At 49.5% G+C, this 13,619-nt stretch overlaps 4 protein-coding genes across 4 annotated transcripts, besides 1 other annotated feature; 2 read left to right on the top strand and 2 right to left on the bottom strand.

Annotated features, from left to right (window-relative positions):
* Positions 1-13,619: part of a sequence feature (contig 1.89 1..282268(1)) that runs on past both edges of the window.
* Positions 355-2,486, top strand: ANIA_05173 (uncharacterized protein; the record flags this gene model as incomplete). Its single annotated transcript, XM_657685.1, has 6 exons — positions 355-1,154; positions 1,216-1,265; positions 1,331-1,479; positions 1,586-2,106; positions 2,242-2,322; positions 2,378-2,486. The coding sequence occupies 6 exons, from the start codon at positions 355-357 to the stop codon at positions 2,484-2,486; spliced, it is 1,710 nt and encodes a 569-aa protein (XP_662777.1).
* Positions 4,697-5,344, top strand: ANIA_05172 (uncharacterized protein; the record flags this gene model as incomplete). The annotated part of the gene is made up of 1 exon (XM_657684.1): positions 4,697-5,344. One exon carries the CDS (start codon positions 4,697-4,699, stop codon positions 5,342-5,344), a length of 648 nt encoding a protein of 215 aa, XP_662776.1.
* ANIA_05171 (uncharacterized protein) lies at positions 7,850-8,491 on the bottom strand (the record flags this gene model as incomplete). Its single annotated transcript, XM_657683.2, has 2 exons — positions 7,850-8,308; positions 8,417-8,491. 2 exons carry the CDS (start codon positions 8,489-8,491, stop codon positions 7,943-7,945), a joined length of 441 nt encoding a protein of 146 aa, XP_662775.1. The 3' UTR covers positions 7,850-7,942.
* On the bottom strand, positions 10,026-12,294 carry ANIA_05170 (protein rosA; the record flags this gene model as incomplete). The annotated part of the gene is made up of 3 exons (XM_657682.1): positions 10,026-11,821; positions 11,867-12,067; positions 12,150-12,294. 3 exons carry the CDS (start codon positions 12,292-12,294, stop codon positions 10,026-10,028), a joined length of 2,142 nt encoding a protein of 713 aa, XP_662774.1.

Here is a 13,619-nt window from a genome sequence, read left to right as displayed (position 1 = left end):
CTTGTAAAGTGAATGTGAAGAAACTTATTGCCGCGGGCTAACGCTGGATTGCGCCACAGCGTCGCTTGGCGCAGGAGTGAATGGATAGTTGAAGGATAGAGTTTTAAGGTGATGCTGCTTGTAATCATGGTTAGGTCCATGCTAAGCAAGCTCAGAATGAGACACAAGGTGAATGAGCCCTTGACCATCAGAACAGATTCCCTACTAGGCCAGACCGGGAATATAAGTACGTAGGTGCCTGTCGTTTCTGGACTATGGGAACCTCCTCTCCCGAAACAACTTGAGCATTTCGCCTGAATCTGGAACTGAATTTGACCTTGAACGATGAGTCGGAGCCGAGCTTGATCGACTATAATGCCTCCTGATCCAGTCATAGCGGTTGTCATTGACCTATCGGATCTCTTCCTCCCCGGACCAGTCCTTGCGAGTGCAAAGATCTCACGCCATATTCTGAAAGAAATCTTCTCCTCGGACATCTGGTACGTCTATGAATGTGGCCAGTTGACGGAAACGGAGGCCTGCGGGGTGCTCTCGACCAGATACTCGCTCGATGTGGCCGACCTCGCTGATATACTGCAAACCCGGGTCCGAACAAGAATCATATCCCAGGTCCAGGGAGAGAGCGCGCGAAACAAAGAACAAGGGCAGAGGCAAGGCCATGAGCATGAGCTCCTCATCAACAATCTGCAGCCTCTCAAATTCAAAGCAAAAGCGGACAGGAAAGGGCCTCTGCTCTGTGGCATGCTGAATATCCCCCAACCAGAATACGCAACCATCCAGGACAGCATCTCGGAATGGGCCCTATTCGACCACGTCTTCGTCTCGTGCCAGGTCGGCATGCGCAAGCCAGACCTGTGTTTCTACCGACATGTGCTGCGCGAACTGGGGCTGTCCGACTCGCTTGAAAGAGCGCTCTTTGTCGAGACAAATCCTGAGAATATCCTCCCTGCGAGATCGGTCGGGAGCCATGTAATCCTGCACATGGACACGAATGCGACTCTGCGCTCACTGCAGAACATATTGTGTGATCCAGTTGCGCGTGGGAAAGAATTTCTCCGCGTCAATGCGAAACGCCTGCATAGCGTTACGAGCACTGGGGTGGTGATCCGGGATAACTTCACGCAGTTGCTGGTGCTAGAGGCTACCGGGGATCGGTTTGTCTGCCCACTTTGTGGCTGATAGAGGTAAAGAGACTGACCTGGATCGTCTACCCAGTGAGCTCGTCTACCTCGAAGAACACGCGCGGTCATGGAACTTCTTCATAGGTGCAGTCCCTCCCTGTCAAAGGTGCCTCTTCATATCCCACTAACAACTGAATTGCTATTGATAGGAAGCCCTCTGCTCACAACTCGCGCTTACCCCGACGACTTCGACACAACGGCCCTTGCATTGACAGTCTTGGAGCCTTCAGACGTCTCGATCGTGCAGTCCGTGCTAGACGAGATAGCCAGCCATCTCAGTGCCGACGGGATAATCCTGGTACGTCCGTGTCAGTCGGAGCACAAACACGAAACGCACACACACACACACACACACACACACACACACACACACACACACACACAAAAACAGAAAAGAAATGCAGGCTGATGAACCTGGACAGACCTACTTCGACACAACCCGCCCACGCGTTGACCCGGTCGTCTGCGTCAACGTCCTCGCCCTCTTCTACAAGTATGGGCGCGGCCACGAACTACATACTACTCTGTCCTGGGTCCGCGACGTCCTTAGACACCGCGCATACTTAAACGGGACACGGTATTATGCGATACCTGAGGCATTCCTCTACTTTCTTGCCCGTTTACTCGAGAATACAAGTACAAATGGAGCAGGACTCCCCATGCATGATGAGTTCGTTTGTCTCCTTCGTGAACGAGTTGTCGAGCGCGTCGGACTGCCCGGGGATGCTCTTGCGCTTGCGATGCGTCTCCTTGCGGCGAGATACGTGGGTATCGCAGATGTGATTGACGAAGAGAGACTTCGCGAGATGCAGTGTGAGGACGGCGGGTGGAAGGTTGGGTGGGTGTATCGATATGGGAAGACGAATTTGCGGATTGGGAACAGGGGGTTGGCGACCGCGTTGGCCGTTAGAGCGCTGTCAGATCAGTGAGACTAGGGCAAAGACCGATGGAATCAAGTACTGGATGTCAACATAATGTATTGAGAAGGGTGAATACAGATTGGCCCTATTAGTATTACTTCGCCGCGTGACGTGCTCGCGTATCTAGAATAGATCAACAGTTCGAGTCTGATCAAGAACAATGAGAGGACTAGTCCGGTGTCTGAGAGCTCTCCTCCCCAATGCAACAAGAAATACTGCTGGTAAGAAGAGTCGAATGCTTTATTGTCGCTGTACTTGGCCTCTGTGTCTGAACAGTGTATGCCTTCCAACGGGTACCTTAGTCGAGCTGGCAATCCGCAGGGTGCTTATTGAAGGAGAATGTATTGTCCAGGAGGATCTCCCCACGACGCCCTCATTTTCTTAATGGGTAGCATCCCTCTTTGCACCGCCAGTAGTTCGAGTGGCTACACTGTCAGCCAGAATCTCGATGCTCAAGCGGGACGGTGCTAAATTCGGCCAATCTTCCGCACTCTTGGTGTCGTCAGCACCGGATACTACGCTGATGTCTCTTTAGTCCGTTGAGCGTTCCCGTGCCCGTGACCCTTGATTAAGGGGCCCTTGTTCAGTTGATAGGTGCTTGAATGGTTGGTCATAGTGTAATTGACAATTGCTTGTGCTTCTTGAGTCGCATAATGTAGACTGTCAGGCCTAAATGGTAGATCTAGGCAAATCTGCATTGAATCCACTCAATCCGTAATAAAGGGGATATTTGGCGCTCAGCCGACCCTGCAGGTAGTTGGAAGGATTCGGCGCTTCGCAACAGGTCTAATGTCACGCAAGAAAACATTCCAAACGGCCTAAACAGAAGACATGTTCGAATTTGTCCTAGATAGCTACAGCGTCAGTCAATGTGTGAGCCCTCGATACAGCGCTAAATATAGACGGTTAAGTCGGCGCTGATTGAAGTCTCACATCGCCATGGACTTTAGTAGGTTTCTAGGCAGGGTTTGTAACGCCGTTTCCATGAGAATATCAACAATACGCCGTGGGAGATTAAAGGGGGCTTCAGTTTGAAGGGTTAGTAGTCCAAACAAACCGTATGACGGCGTTAGTCACCTAAACTCATCATTGACTCGTCAAAAATGTCAGCGCTTCCGGCTTGCACAGACGGATAGACCTCGTACAATAACAGCCAGGACTTGGACCCGGAGACGAGCGCTGAGAGAGCGCTAAGTGTAGGGTAGAAGATAGCATACTATATGGACTCGAATCTCGCGTGGACTGAAATGTGGGTTTTTGTTGGCTGTAAAGAAGCGCCAGCGATAAATTTACTCGTCTCATTGGAAATAGAATGAGATGAGAAACCAAGGGTCTCTTCTGTCTCCGCGGACTCCACAACGGAAAGGGCAGAACCGATATCAAACCAAACGATCTTCTAAGAGTGAAGCCCAGGTCAGTTGTCTCGACGAACCTGCAACATCCTTGACCTTGTCATTCATGACAATCGTCAATAGGCGTCTGACAGTGTCTCTGCTCCAGCGGTACGGATCTCGAGTACGTCCTAACGCTACAATTGGACAGCGAAGCTGCAAGACACTTTAGTCCAGCGGATCTCAGAACATTGGAAGCTAATGACTTCAGTACCTGGGCGATCCTGACCCTGGACTCTCTCTGTGGGTGTACCACGGTTTGGCCGTATGTAGGCGGCTACCAGATAGCACAGCGAATGGATCCCAGCCAACAGACGGACAGCGGGCAAGCGCGCGCCAGAATCGGACAAGAGCAGTGTTGCTGAAGCGCGGAGGCGTGCAGTTAAGTCCATCGCCCATGGAAACGAGATGGGGTCAAATGGCTGAACAGGCGGGGATTCGCTGGGGCCCCTGTTGGGTTTTCTTCAGGTGCCGCGCGCGATTCTGCAGACAGGCAGCTCGAGCTGGCCCAGGAAGGAGACTCTGGAGGCGTGTTTCAGGATAGAATCACTGGCGGCAGAGAAGCAGAGAGAGCATAAAAGGAGAAAGTTTCTTCAGGATGATGGGGTTTACATTCGCTTCATCGTGATATTCGTCTTTTGTGTTTGCATTCTCTCCAGGGGTTGAACCCGTTTTTCCGTCCCTTTTTTGGATTCAAGCGCCGAGTCGACCTCCCGCTTTCCAGCCAACATTCCAATCCAGCCAGGTAGCTGGATAAAGGGGCAGATCCAGTAAGGCCGGATCGCTTCTTTCTAAATCCCACCGTCTCTGGCTGGCTAAGACTTCATCATACAAATTCATCGTACAACTCTCTGCTCTGTGTGTTCTATTTTCGACGGGTCTTGGCAGCTAACCGAATTCGGACTAGAGCCTGGTGCTGTATTGATACCGTCTTCAAGCGATCTGTATCTGTAATTTACGACCATCGCACGAAATCAACGCTCCTCCATCTGCTCTTATACAACCTTTTGTCCTCTTCAATATTGTGGGCTATCCATATTACTATCTTTAGCCTCCGTCTGATACTTAATCCTCGAGTCCCACATTTTCTTGACTCATCTCGATCTCTCATACTTCTGCTCGGTCTAAGCCTGCCATCCATCTCACCTACCTCATCATCTTCAACATACTCCACCACACTACTATACTCCCTATACAGTCCGCAATGGCTCCCCGGCCAGAGCTCTATCACCTTCAAACACCAGAGCACATTATATTTCCCTCTGAGTTGCAGGAGTATCTGCGAGGTCCAAACCCGACGCCAGCAAGGTGCACCGATGGCAAGGGGCCCTCCGTGCCTCCTCCTCTCGCCTACACAGAGTTTCTCAAAGCTCTTAGCCCAGTATTCGGCAGTCCTCTGGAGTCCGCAACTACACCTTACTCATACACTTTCAACAAACAGCTTCCCTCCCCGCAATCACTCCCTTCAACAGCGTCAACAACCTCCTTTTCCAGCGACACCGTGACCGCAGTGAGGGCACCAAAGACCCACAGACGCGCACGCTCAGGGCCTCCAACTCCTTTGAACGTGCCTAGGTCCGCTGTGGAATCAGGACAGCTCCGCCGGCTGCGCATGTCCCCATCCTATCCGTACTCACCGGGCGTGGTGGACTCGCCCAAGAGCGCGTATGCCGTTCGGTCCCCGTATCCACCGCTGGATCGGCAAATGCGACACGTGGGTTCGCCTGCTAGTACTGGGAGGTCAATCACCATTCAGCATATTGTCACGCATACTGTGACACTGAAGCGAGTTCCTTCGCTTGCGCCGCCGCCGAAGGGGAAGAGGAGGCGGATGAACCAGACTACGCAATGAGTCTAACTCGTGCATTACCGCTGCCCTAACGCTTATGCATCGAATACGCTATATTCCCTAGTCTCTTGTTGAGTTATGTTCTCGCTACTAGGCTGCATTTTTCCTAGACGGGTTAGCTGGATCCGAGCCCTGGCGGTTACGGAAGAAGCCTCAGACCCGGACGGAAGGGACGGAGTTAGCACTGTTGTTTTCTATGTGTTTCGCTGTATCAATTGAAAAGCGAAATCGGAGTTAAGTTGAGTTGAGCGTCTTGTCTACTCAGGGATCCTAAGTTGTTTGTTGGCTTGGTTGCGTGGTGGTTGCTGGCGTTGGGTCCGAAGCGTGTTCCTATATCTATCTACCTATCCTACGAACTAGTTACATAGCCATACATAATAGAATGGAAGGAATGACTACCAACTTAAGAGTAAACATTACGCTCTCTTTCTGTCTGATCCTTCTAACTACAGACAACATCCAATTCGGGACCAACAAACTGGACGTCTTATTGGGCTCACGTTACATTGATAGCCTGCTAAATCCACTTCCATCCTTTACCAATCCTTCATGCTTCATCCTTCATCCTTCAATCATCGTCCGCAACTCATCCCAAAGTTGAGTGGTGTAGGTAGGTGCTCAATATCTATATTTCATGGACCAATCAGAACAACCCTCGAGCATAGTGTTGTTGGCTCTAAACGCTTAGGTGAGAGCTAGACGCTGGCCCCCAGCTGGAATTGACTATAGACAAAGACTTCAAATCAAAGCACAGACATGATTGGAGTTGGTGGCGCTTGGAATCGTAGCCGCAGGATTATGATGGATCATGGCGCTTGGTCGTGGCCATGTGCCAATTGAGCTTCGGGAGATCCTGTTCTTGGCGGTGGTTACTTGATTGTTGGCATGGGAATAGAGAGGGTTTCGATAGAAACGAGGACATGAACAGGCACTTCAAACCATAAAGATTAGCTCTGCCTTTCCACATCAGAGACATCTACAGCTTTGCTGAGGAGTGATCTACTTTCGGAAAGAAATGCACTGCGGTTCTTAAAGAGAGCAAAGGTCATAGCACAATCGTCCTCATCTCTCAGGAGGGAAACCACACCACGTCCTGGGATATAACTAAGCAATTCCAAGGCAACAGATCAGAGACGGATCACTCTAGCCTGATTATGCAAGCAGCCTGGCCATAGGAACGATCAACATGAGTAGGGTATAGAGCGGCGATAGTTATGTATAACGTATGGTACGTTATTACACTGTAATACATGGAACAGCCCTAAGAAGTATATCACGATCTCCAACATCGACGTCAACGTCGCACATGGTAGAAGGTTTAATCAACGCCAGGAGGCAAGCTGATCACATTGAGCTATTCTTGGATATCGAATTCAAAAGGTGCAAGGTGATTGGCATATCCATGAAGCAAGAGCAAAGTTCAACCCCGCTGGGAACTCACGGCATCACGAAGTAACCAATAGATACAACTTGCAAGGAGGAAGACAACAAGAGCAAAGGACAGAGCATACCCAATATAGATCAACGCCCGACTTCTGTTCTATTTTCGTCTTGTGAGTGTCAAGCACATCTTGAATAAGAGGTCCTGATAGGACGGTCCAAAAGTCGCAATGGATATGCGCAGAGTTAGCTGGAGTCAGTGTTAAAGTTCCTTGGGCCAATAACTCCATTCACGGGATATTCGACAAGGGTAGCTGTAGGTAACTATGTCTTTAAGCATAGCCTAGCGTCTTTAGCCGGGGAAAGCTAACCTTATCCGTGCCTGATGTGAGGGGTGAGCAGTATGTAAATCTCATCCGGGATGGAGATTGGTTGCGAGGTATGGATAAAAAAAGAACGGAGAGTGCTTTCATGCGTGATGAAAAGACAAATTTAGAACTATTGAGTGGTTTATTGCGAGAGGAAATGAAAGAATGGATACAGCTTGAGTGGCTATTGGCCGAGAGCGTTGCTGTCGAAGCGCCAGGGCCTGAACAAGTAGATAGGGCTATTTTTGGGTCTGTGATGATGGTGAAGTCTGATGAGATCCTCATCGGGAGAGATGAATCACCTGCGCGAGGAAACCAAAGTCCAATAGACTAACCGCTGCAGAGAAACGCTCTGATTCGTCAAATCAGATTTCTTCTCCGCTTGGATTATATTTATAGCTGGCAGCTGAAGCTAATGCACCATTGTCACTGCGCGGGCCAGTCATAGCGCAGCCCTAAGCGCGGGACTCAGCACAAGAATAGAAACATTGTCCTCCCCCGCTCGCGATCGGCAAGTCCTGAAGAATCCATTTTTAGAATTTGTGAATGTACCTGCAGATATGCTGGGTTCCTAATTATGGCATTTCCATGTCAGGTCTGCTGGCACAATCATTGGCTTGACTTCCCGCTGGGAAGATTGTGCCAGCGAGAGAGTTGATGTTGAGTCAGGGTTGTCTTGTAAAGGAGTAGATTGGGCCTGGCTGTTTTATTAACTTTTATTTTCTCTCGTCCCAGCGATTGACTATTATCATCGCCCAGGTTTTCTGAGACTGAATGTGATACCAATTTGAGATCGGTACCTCCAAGACAAGTGGAAAAGCTGGAGACTTTGACTATATGCTCAAGTGGCCAGCTAATGGAGGCAAAGCAGATGCAAGTCACCAATCCCTAGTGCTGTCCTATTCCGAGTAACCTCGCCTAGTGGGCAAGATGCATATTGCCCAATTCGCCAGAGACAGGATAAATCCTTGATTAATGGAGCAGCATCAGTACCATACTCGGCCAACCCGTCGCTTGCCCTATATTGCCAAGATACTCGTGTCCTGTTAGGGACCATGAAACGTCGCGCCAAGTTCAGACACGCTCTTATCAGTCCATAAAGGTGTCTATGGCCTACAGGTTTCTCCAGAGATCGGGAAAGTCCACACTGCTCGGGGTTGAGGCCAAACGCCGCCATGAACTCCATTGCAGCAGGTGCAGTGCCGACATTCCTACCTAGCTGAGAAGCAATCGTACGCTCAACAGTGCCAAAAGAAGCTACATCGCCTCATGATGAAGTTCGATCCTTTTCACTTCCGTCTTTGAGTGCCTTCCCAGGCGCGCTTACTTTGTTCTTCAAAGTCTGTAGGATACACCTTTGCCGCCACGCTGCCTTTCCTCTCGCCGAGGCACCAAAATCCATGATTACTGTAGATGTTTTGATGTGGAATGAGTTCGTATATACCTTCCGGCTCTTTTAACGCCTTCATCTCTGTGCAGAGGTTGACGGGACATTTGGCCAGACACACCGTTCGTACGGATATCGTCCCAAATCCATACCCTTCTCCCACACCATTTCCGTCTTTGACAAATATGTGAGGCCCAATACCATGGGTCGCTCTAAATTGTTCGTCTGTCGCAAGGTATAGGTATGGAAGGTGTCTACTCTGCTCGCTTATGGGCTGTATAAGCCACAACCTCAACCTGCCTTTGCCTCGAAGTTACGTAGTCCATAGACAATCCAACTCCAAAATAGAAGACATAATGTACTAATTCGGGTAGGGGGCTTTTTGAGACAGCAGATATTCTTACTAAGTGGCCCTCGCAGCGTAGGCAAATCCCATAGCTGCCAAATTAAGGTTCCTTGGTGTACTTGTCTACGGGGAGTATGTTGCTGCTCGAACCATCCAGACGGGGTACGTCAGAAGAATAAAAGTTTTGAAGTTTCTAATAACACAGGAGAAGTGAAGTTCGAATGTTCGCCGACGCCGGGCGCATACTCTAATTTCGCGGTATTTGCATCTATCTTACATCGAGCGAGGTTACATGACCTCTGCATGACTATATCAAGCAGGTATGAATATATTCCAGTTGAGGCCAACACGAAAAAAAAAAGAAAAAAATAAAAAAAAAAAGTGACAAGACCACCATATATATGTTTTGCTTCGTATTGTTGGCATTAGCACTGAGGAAATACAGCGGAGAGGACTCCTATACTGAATCATAAGATGAATGTTTCAGACTCATGTAGGGCTCTACAGAAGGAAAGAGGTATATGGCGATAAGTATTGCATTTCTTTACGCCTCTTTGACTTTGTCTGTTCGATGCTAAAAAAGTAAAAAGAGCCTAGAATCTGCGACCTCAAGAACAGTGAACAACAGTATATACATGTACGTCCATGGGTATGTGCAAGTGTATCAAGAAGCCAAATACATACTCTTGATAGAGTAAAATGAAGATGAGGAGGATAAACAACCGAGCACTTGTAGCGCTGAAAGGCGAGGGAAAAAGTCAACAATAAACGTCAACGTACCATTCGTAAAAAGGAATCTCGACTCCAGTATAGGCAATGAAGAGTACGAAGGGGAGAAGAAGAAAAATTAAGCACAAAACACATATCCGCCTGAGCTAAGAGAGCTAAAACAAAGCAAAAAAACAGATAATAGTAACTGGGTGTAACTAGAGCCCAGAACCTTTGGTCCAAAATGGACTGCGGAAGAGAAGCATTTCATCCTGCTCACGGGATGATAGGCCAGATTTGGTATGGAATATGGGAAAGGCCAACAGAGAACCACCGCCAACCGAACTAGTTATAACCGCAAAGCCCAAGGGGTAACCGAAAACAACGCCAACCGTGCGCCAATGCCATGTTGAAATACTAGGTTGGGTCAGCTATCAAGGCAAGAGTGAGTCAAGAATAGTACGCACATACCTAGCAATAATTAGTGCAGAAATATTAAAGCAGAAGATAGTGCCATTCCCGAGCCCTCATAACATCTCGCCAATGAATGGGTTGTTGCTTGACTCGTTGCGCGCCAACAGCCAACGCCGGAGACGGCATAGCCATATGCGCGTCGAATTCAAAAGCCGACGAGGAAGGAGGCCCAAGGAGCCCAGACGTGCGCTCAGTATAGACAGGCTCACTGTCGTCGTCGGAAAGTTTCCAAGTCTCCTGCAGGACGGAATACATGCGTCCGAAACTGCCAAAGTCGCTGCAATCGCCCAATGCGGCAATTCGTTGCTCAAGGATAATGCGAAAGTTGCTTGTTGGCGTTGAGAATGCGCCAGTGATTAGCATTGGCCACACAAGCGAGCGGTCAAATCCAAAGGGTCCTGACGGAATGTATTGCAAGAGTTCTGAAACCTTCTCGACGAGATCTACGATGTTCTGCTGCTCCGGATGGAAGCCGGGCATTAAGCTGTATAGGTAGATGCGGGCTGCAACGCGGAATATGGCGGTCATGTTCTTCGTGAGTTTATCGGCCTGGATAATGCCCGTGGCGGAAATGGGGTTTTCGAGAGTCGGATTGACGACCACTTGCTCGGCATGGTCGAGCTGGGCTGTTAATGCCGAGACGTGGTGGCAGACTGTGTAGTCATTGATGCGGCCTTCTTCCTTTAAAGAATCAAGGCAGGCGATTTCAGAGATCAGGTACATGATTCGGTCGTCGCACCCCATTAGTTCGCGTAAACCAGACGAAATTCCGTTCAGGTGCTTATGCCTATATGCGTGTGCGAATTGGGGAGATCTTCCGAGCATTGTGGCACCAAAAATGTCAATCCATGTACTGAGAGACATGCTAAATGGGGGCGGCGTGAATGGGTTTGCCTCCATGAGCCCTAGCTTGTTGACGAGGTCTGTGACGGCTGTGAAGTGCTCGTTCCATCCTATATCCGGAAGGCCGTCCACTTCAGGTGATCCCACCGAGCAGTGGAAGAAGATCATTGCCAGCGTTGCGTCTAGGATTGTATCGTGGCCATGATCCGCATATAAGGCTTTGTGGAGTTCTGAGATCGCCGCGTAACGGTGGCGCATGATGTCTCTTTCTACTCGTTTACCTCGCTGCTTCTTCACAGTCCTGAGGTGGATAGCTGATACGCTGAGACAGCCGTGGTAATATGACTTGTTCGAGTCAAGGGAGCGCAGGATCTCGCGGGCTCTGGATGGTCCCTGTTTATGGAGGTCGAGAATGGGAAAAACCAGCCGGAGGACATTGTCGACAAAGTGATAGAGTAGGGAGCGCTCTCGGTCATTTGAACTCATCTTCCCTTCCAGATAGAAAGATAGTGGTCGGTCCGGGAATTCGGAAGATCCAAGAGAGAGAGGATTCTGCACACGCGGTAGGGGGTCAGTAAATCCTTGATACCATTCGTCACTCTGTACTGCTGGAGTCGTCATCGCTGTCGTTGTTGTTGTCGTCGCTGTCATTGCCGCTGAACTCGCTGATAGCTCTGAAATTGAGGTCGGTGTAGGTATTAACGGAGTTGCTGTTGGGTCAAACCAAAAGACACTAGTATCTTGCAATGGGGTTGTATCAGGTACGTATGTGGTATCAGGGATATAAGTGCTGCTACCAATTCCAGCATCAAAGCCATATGGGGTAGACATTAGTGCGCTGGTTGCAGGTGCTGGTAAGTAGGACGTAGAGGGATCATATGTGGTGGCCACCATTGGTTCCATCGGGGGCGTTTGAGGCTTGCTGACAGGGTTGTCGCGAGGTTTCGCTGATGGGACCGCACGTTTGATGTATTCTACCCAGTGTCAGCCATGTCTACGAGCCACATAGAGACGCATACCCTGAAGCGCTACCTCCTTTTGCAGTACTTTAGTCTCCCTGACCTTCTGTTTTATCTTGTCCTTTTGTAGCATTCGCGCCTGAGTACTTATCCACCAACTCGGCTTTCGGTATTCGCAGCTGACGCCCAGACTGGTGCATGCCACGCAATTAGGATGAGTCTCGTCGCATTTCTTCCTTCGTAGGCGGCAGGTATAGCAACCTGCGGAGGAACGGTCAGTTTCCATGCTGAATAAATTGGCCGCACGGCGCAACTAGTCGAGTATGCTCCCGTCAACACTAACCGTTACGCGACCGTTTGTATGCCTTCGTAACCATATTTGCGTGGTCCTTGATAACGGATGTCTGATTTTGGCTTTTCGGGTCTGCCCTTGTTCGCGCCGACTGTTGTGGCTTCGCCTGCGTACTAGGTCCGGCGAGAGCTGACATGGTGTACTATCGGTTGCGGCGACTTGACTGGAAGACACGAATATCAAGTCCAGATATCTGCGACAGGTGAACGGCGTAGTACCGCGACACAATGACCATATATCCAAGCAGTCCTCACTGCCTTCTCTGTGTCCCGCGTCGTGTTGTGTTATGTTGTAGCGCAACAGCCGAGTCGAGTGTCGAGAGACCGTCTGTCGAAGAGACAACTGAACGAAGCCGTGGTGAACATGATGCTCTTAATATCTTTGGAGATGAAGACCTATCAAGCCAAAAGTAGCAATGCACCATGCTCTGATGCTTCTATTTTTTCCACCATGCGGCGGTTGAGCTAGTTAGCTGCGTGAAGAGTGCATCTCGAAGCGCGGGCGGGGGGGCAGATCTGGAGCAAACGACGAATGACAACCCGACAAAGAAACTAATTTTGGATCCTGACCGGCGGTTGTGCCTGGGGATGATCAGGGCCGGACTAAGTTGAGAACTTGAGGTGCCGAGTCCCCTGTCAGCGCCTGCTCCCGTTCGGGCATAGTTGGCGCCGCGAAGCAGGTCACGGATGCGGCATCTGGATGCGTGCTCGCTAATTTCCGGGGTAATGCTCTCGATCTGATATTCATCTTCCATGCTATCATTGTCTCTTCCATCAAATACACCTCTTGAATTACTTCCTCACTCAAACTGACCGATTCTTGAGCATCTTCGACTCTTTTGCTGGGACTCGATCTTGATTGCAATCATTAGTGTCGCCTACCTCAACAAACTCGCAATATCATTGGCTGATTTATGTTTCAGAATCAGAAATTGTCTTGCTTTACAGTCCTCCCAGCGACTGATGAAACGCTCGCCTGGAGGTTCTTTGTGAAAGAACAGACGGAGGTGCATGCCAAGCTTCGGTCCTAAAGGCTCGATTGGCAGCAACTCCAGCCATCAGCGGTTCGACTGGCCACTAGATTGGCAGGGAGCGCTCCACTGCTGGCGCTTTCACAAGATCAACCAATCACAGATTAGCAATTAATGAGTGGCCCGTGCCGAACCGGTAAATCTAGGCCTTGATAAGCTCTGATTCGCTGGCGGCCGCTCACTGGCAATCCCCAATAAATTCCCCAAAATTGACGCCCTTAACTGTCAATCATGAACTTAATGCAGCTTAATTCTACTAGTTCAGGCGGCAAGAAAGAAGTTAATTAGTGACGACAGAGCTACAAAGACTGAAATGACGTGCGCATCTATTAATAGACATTCTTTCTGAATGAAGGTTAATTACCCCGGTTCAAGCCCAATTCCACATCAATTAAGCGCCCTCGAACATAATTAGCAACGTTTCTGCATGA

This window comes from Aspergillus nidulans, chromosome V (genome assembly GCF_000011425.1).
Source record: "Aspergillus nidulans FGSC A4 chromosome V".
Taxonomy (NCBI): domain Eukaryota; kingdom Fungi; phylum Ascomycota; class Eurotiomycetes; order Eurotiales; family Aspergillaceae; genus Aspergillus; species Aspergillus nidulans.
Note: the sequence above shows the minus strand (reverse complement) of the source record. Positions and strands in the feature narration are given on the sequence as shown.